The 6,547-nt window shown below is 39.0% G+C and overlaps 1 protein-coding gene across 1 annotated transcript; it reads left to right on the top strand.

The window, feature by feature from the left end:
- Positions 1-3,293: 3,293 nt before the first annotated feature.
- LOC146478911 (neuropeptide SIFamide receptor-like) lies at positions 3,294-4,454 on the top strand. Its single transcript, XM_085111548.1, has one exon. It carries the CDS (start codon positions 3,306-3,308, stop codon positions 4,446-4,448), a length of 1,143 nt encoding a protein of 380 aa, XP_084967674.1. The 5' UTR covers positions 3,294-3,305; the 3' UTR covers positions 4,449-4,454.
- The last annotated feature ends 2,093 nt before the right edge of the window (positions 4,455-6,547 follow it).

Below are 6,547 nucleotides of genomic sequence, written 5' to 3' on the forward strand. Positions count from 1 at the left end.
TTTGCTTGAAACTGGATTCTGAAGGGGGATAATTTCCTCTGAAGCGGTCTTAAAGCATATTAATTATTAATACTTCAATAGGGGGCGGGGGATGCGGATATAAAATGGAATGGCCCATAGCAACAATTTCGGGCAATAGAACATTTAGAGAAGCACCCACCAGTCATCCACTAAGTGCGCCTCATCTACGACAATACAGCGTACGTGTTTCTCAAATGTGGAGGTCTTGAGCGTGGATTTGGTTGTATTCTCGATAACAAACTCTGGGTGAGGAAAAACGAGTTGTAGTTTGCCTTCCCGAGCTTGCAAAATCACCAAATCATTTGTCTTCTTGGCCAAGTTTGCTGATCTGGTCGCGCATCAGCGCATTTAGTGGCGATATGACGATTGTGGTGCTTCTCCCTTTCGCGGGAGGTTGTCCGGCTTCCATGAAGTCGAACACATTACTCAGCAAGTGAAAGATAAGGGACTTTCCAAATCCCGTTGGTAAAATACCTAATACATCTTTCTTACGACAAACTACAGCATCAATTATTTTCTTTTGTTCGGGCTTTAACTGAAAGTCACAGTCTCTACCATCCTTTGCTAAAGCGAACTCTTCTGCTCTGCTCAAGGCCGCCATTTTGTTTTGGAAGAGCCGAGCATGCGCTATGATGTCCAGTTAGCCAAATTTTGGCTACGCGTGCGCAGAGTTTCCCAGAGCTTACGCGGTCATTCAGATTGTTAGAAGCGTAAGCACTGGGGTCGAGAATGCACCCATAGGAAACCCGAGTATCTCGAGATGCGCAGAACGTATGCGCAGTAACAATAGTAGGCACCGTCCTTAAATTTTCAACTTAAGCATCAGAACAGATCAAATTAGCTTACAAAAATATGTTTAAAAGGTCACAAGATGATCTTACGGGCACCCAACGGATCGTTTCGGTAAATTACCTGTTCGGAAGGCCCTTAATCCCCTACAATTTTCTAAAGGGAATTTTCTGCACGAACGTTCGTGATATGGAAAATTTAAGGCCCAGTGTTTTCGGATTGACAAAAATGTCGTTTCGGATACCGAAAAAAGGTCAGCTAAGGTTTTCGGAAAGGAAATAAGACCTAAGGTTTTCGGGAAATGGACAAAAATGTCCTAGTAATTTCGAGAAGACTCAAGTTCCCCTAAAATGACAGAACAGATAAAAATATTATAGCGCTGCCTAAAATGAACCTATAGATCTTTAAAGGCACTTCTGATAGCCTAAAATAGCGTTTCAAAGGATCTGAGCAGAATTATTAATTATACTGCTGTCGTTGGGTGCCCCTGATGATCTGGGGACACAGGACACAGCTTTTTAACTGTATTTTGCTTCAATTCTCATTCGGTGACCCTGTTCATGTTTGTGACGAACTTTAATTATTTGAAAAACTTCACCCGCCTCTGAAAACGGAAAAAGGAGACGGAAAAACAAACCCTGTATATACAATTAAACGAATCGTGAGTGTCGTAATAAAGATGCTTGCAGGGAATAATGTGCCTAAGTACGAGGTTGATTGATTTTTCCAGCCGTTAAACATATTTTTAGCTACAGGGAAAACGTAGATTACGAAATAAGTTTCGGAACCCATTGAGTAATTTATATCGAGGAAGTAATTAAGGCGATGTTATAAAAAAAATTGATTAATCTGGCTGGTTTTAATAAGACGGAAAAAAAACCCTGTATCTACAAAACGAATCAGTGTGAGTCATAACTTAAGATGCTTGCAGGAAAGATGCCTACAAACTTGATTGATTTTTCTGCCCGTTGAACGTATTTTTAGCTACAGAGAAAACGTAGATTGCCAAATATGTTTCGGAACCTATTGAGTAATTCTGATATCGAGGAAGTAATTAAGGCAATGTAATAAAAAATTTTGTTTTTCGATGATTTTGAATTTACGCTCTATAGAGCTAAGAAAAGAGCCACCGGCTGAGAAAAGCAAATATTTTTTCGTTTAAAGTTCACTTGGTATCGTTGAGTTAAATTTAATTTTTCAAAAATTTGCATCACATTTTATTTGCGTAGGAAGTCTTAGGTTGTTGACCATTAAAACTTTGAGTTGTTTTAACATCGAAATAGATAGGCCTTTGGTATATAATTTTCTTGGCGCCTAAAACATAAACTGCTAATTATATTGAAACCAGTGACTGGACATTAATTAGCCTCAAAGACAACTTCTGCGGATATGTGACACAACTGTAATTATCATATAGAAACTAGACGTGCATCAGTGCAAGTAGGTTGTAAAGCCTCAGTTTTAGAGAGTTCTGATTTTGTATGCGTTCGCCTTGTTTCTCCCATAAAATGATCGATGTTTAAATGAAATGCTGTTACTCGCAAAAATCTCATAAAAAAATGACAAACCTTACAAATTACTAAGCAAAACTGCGTGAACTTGGGAATTTCAAGACTGATTCTTAGTACAGACGAACAAGGACGTCATCATTTATCGTAAGTGTAAAGTTTATTTAACGGGGCACGATTTGACATTCTCAATTGAAAGTCTGAGTATAGCAGAGTGTGTTTGAGCATGACATCATGTTTTATCTATTTTGCTTTATACACGTTTTATACAACAACTGTTTGAGCTCGAAAAGCAAGATTTTGTTGTATCGTTTATTCAAGGATGAAACTATAACCTTGATTTTCAAAATGAGCCTTGAAAAGCCCGTGCCAAGCCGTTGCTCTCTCGTCTGTTTTTAGTAAATCAATTCGCACAGCTTACAGAGCCTATCATGGTACTCAATAATCTATCTTCATTTTCTGAATTTTCAAGTGTTTCAGGAGAAGTAGTATCTCAAATTCGCTCACAGGAATATGCTTTGATTAGGAAACGCAAGTAGTTTTCTAAGATCTTTTTACTCGACTTGTCTCTTACAAGCTTATGCAGGAAAAAAATGATTGTTGATCCACTGTGCATGTCAAATTGCACGCACGCATATTTTCGAGAATAATATACATAAACATTGATCCCCGGGCCTGTTTTAAATTGTAAATATCCTAAGAACGCGGTGCGTTTTGAAATATTGGAAAATGTTTGCCTTGCTCTTTTTAGCATTTATATATATTTCTTTTCTTTTCAATTTGTAATCTTCCCATTAAACATTTCAGTGCCTGGTCGGATTCATTGTCTTTCAGTTTTGACTGCTCTGATTGGTTCATGAGGACAAGTTACTTTGTTTTGTTTTCACGATTCTCAGTTAAAACTGGTGTTATTCATTAATTCATTGTCATTTTTTCCAACTCTGTTCGCAGACCTTGAAACAAGAAACAGCCTTACTTAACAGCAATATGAATCTACCTTTCGCCGTAGCAATCACATCATCGTTAACAGCCGCGTACATTATTACCTTCCTTGTGGCACTGGGCGCAAATATTCTCCTCGTTTACATCGTACTTAAAAAGCCCACTATGAAAACAACCACTAACTACCTATTTGCCAATCTGGCAGCTGTCAATCTTCTGGTCGCAGTATTCATCATTCCCTATGCCGTTAGGAACCTTTATGTTGGAGATGCATGGTTCGAGGGCGCGCTGGGAGAGATTTCTTGCAGACTTGTGCACTTTGTATTCGGTACGTCCATTGCTGGTTCTATTCTCATTTTGATTGCCATTTCACTGGATCAGTTCTACGCAATCTTGTTTCCAATGAAACGAATCGTTGTTGTACGAAATATTAGAATTATGACTGGTGGGGTATGGACTTCTTCGGCCGTTTTAATGTCCCCGTATCTCGCCATGTTTGGTGTAAGAGGAACAACAAGTCAACATGAGTGCGTTTACTTGGTGCGCAACCGCATTATCATGGAAATTCACTTTTCGTTTATGTTCGTCCTCTGGTATGCATTTCCCCTTGTACTCATAGCAACAATGTATTCTCTTATTGCACGCAAACTCTGGTTTCGCACTGTATCCGGCAATATTCACAGCATTCACAGACAAGCGGCTGAGCTGTCAAAACGTCGCGTCATTCGCATGCTTGTCATCGTCACAGCAACGTTTGCATTATGTTGGCTTCCCCTTCATGTGTTCCACATGTGTATCGCGTTTGAACCGAACGTGACTAGAAAAGGGGCTTCCCATTGGTGGTTGATCATTTTAGTCATTGCGCATGTGAATAGCGCTGTCAATCCTTGTCTTGAAATCGTCTTGAACAGAAAGCTGAGAGCTGAATCCTTTAAACTATGGACAACTTGGAGAACGTTTTTCATTGAGAACTGTTCGCGGACTGTCGGTGAAGAGCACAGTTATCAAAGAGATTCTAGGATCAGCAAGATGTCAAAATTTAAGTCAGTGGAGAATTTAGCTGAAAGAATTGCAAGAAAAAGGGGAAGACTGTATGATATGAATGGTGTAAACAATAGGTTGCGGTCAACTCCGATTTCTCTGGTGCAGTTTACCTATTTCAACAAGGCAGTGGACATGGGCAACTGAACAAATAGACGAAATGTGCATGCAAAAGTCGCTTTCTTTGACCTTGGAAAACTCGGTATCAAGTCCCAGTCACCCTTAACCAACGGTCACCCAACGATGCGAGCACTGGGTACGAGAATGAGATTTAAAGCTCCCCTCATACAGTATTAACGTATTATATATACATTAACAAGAGGGTCGCGCAGACTGTGAAATAGGAGGTGTGTGGCCAAAAAAGTGGGGTTGTGGTGATGTTAAACACACCAAGTCCATTTTGCTTTTCACCTGTCAAATCTACTGAGTTGTTCAGTACCAAGTGATATTGCTCTCGTTCTATTGTATTTTGCTTAGATGATTTAGTTGGTATAAGGGGCACCAACCCACATTTTCCTTGCCTAGCTATCTAGCTCGTCACAGTCGTCTCCAATAGTCGATGGACGATAACGGAATCTAGAGTGAGCATGAAGCGCCAACCTTAACTTATAATTCAATACACTGGGGATGAGGCACATTCCATCGCTCAAGAGCAAAAAAAGAATGGCATCTTGGCAGTTATTAGGGTGATCCAACGAAAACATTTTAATGTTACGTTTTCGTTGGTTAAAGTAAACGTAGTCTCCTACACTCAGGTCGTCTGAGGACCTTTTAAAAGGTACAATTTGTGGAAACTAACACAGTTTCTCTAGCTGAAAATTTAAATTGCCCGAAAATGTTATGGAACGGAATTTTACCGAGGGTTGTCTTAAAGGGAACCCCCACTCCAACAACAAACTGACGGTAAACAGTGTCCAAATTCTAAATTTTAGTTCAATAAGTAGAAGTGATATTAATTCAAGTGTGCTAAAAATTAGATATGATTATCGCCTACTTTCGATTTTAAATTTCCCGGGCGCTGCCATTTTGGATTTCATGACGTCAAAAGCAGAAGTTCGTTTGTGTGAAACAATTGTGCAACCGTATTACGTCATGAAATTCAAGATGGTGGCGCCCGGGAAATTTAAAATGAAACTGAAATAAGCGATAATCAAATTCTGTTTTGTCCGACACAGAAATTTTATTTCCATGTTTTCCAACGAAATTTGCAATTAGATTGTATTTTCAACAATTTAACGTTAATTTATTTCAAGACTGGAGGTTTCAAGTCAAGATTCCCCCATTTCCGACACTTCACACTAGTGTTTCTTCACAACTAAATCCGAATTTCTAAGGAGGTATTGTCTTCCGCAAACAGATAGTCCACTGAAACGAATCATTGGATGGCCCTGAGTTATACAGCAGTTAGTGGGCTGCAGGAGATTTAAGGATTACACGGTGCACACGCGATACTCCGGGGAACGGGGTCTGCAAATACACTCTTTTCTTTTTATGAGAATTTGTTTTTCCGGTCCAGGCTGAATATTCTTATTTTTCTGCCGAAGTTAGGCTAAAAATATTCTTGTGAATATTCTTAGATTATAGCGCATGATATTTCCATTATAGAATGTACTGGGGTATCATTTACAAGCGTTTGGTGTCCAGATCTGTATCTAGCTGTCATTAGCATCGAACATTTGGCTAGTGCAGGTTTTTATCGTTTTATTGGCTAGTTCTGCGTTTAGAGAAATTAGGAAGAATTTTATACGGTTTAGTTACTGAAAACATATAATAGTATTGTATTTACAAATTTTCAACACACAAAATTATATTCTTTTCAAAATCTCAGCCTCGGGTTTATTCTTAAAATTTCGCAAATTTCAGCCTCGATATTCTTATAAAATAAATTCTTATATACATAAAAGAAGTGTAGTTGTGTTGGCTAAACCAAAACAGTTTAATGGGCCATTAATATGGGCGATTGTTGATGCGATTTTTTTCGCATTCCAGCTTGCAATGAAACCTGTGTAGTTTACTACCTGCGGCTTCGATACAATTTGGGCGCGATGTGGGTGCTATCGTTGCTATAATTCCCCCCACCAAGCTGCATGATTTCAAACATGGTCGAAACTTCTACGATATCGCGCCCAAACTCCACTGAAATCGCCACTAGTTTACACTTGCGATTTTCATCGAGAGCTCTACCGCGACCGAGTTGTATTAAAAAGTTCGAAAAAAAAAATGGCATAAAATAATCGCAGTAAACA

The sequence above is a fragment of the Pavona decussata genome, unplaced genomic scaffold (genome assembly GCF_977016875.1).
Source record: "Pavona decussata unplaced genomic scaffold, jaPavDecu1.1 SCAFFOLD_62, whole genome shotgun sequence".
Taxonomy (NCBI): Eukaryota; Metazoa; Cnidaria; class Anthozoa; order Scleractinia; family Agariciidae; genus Pavona; species Pavona decussata.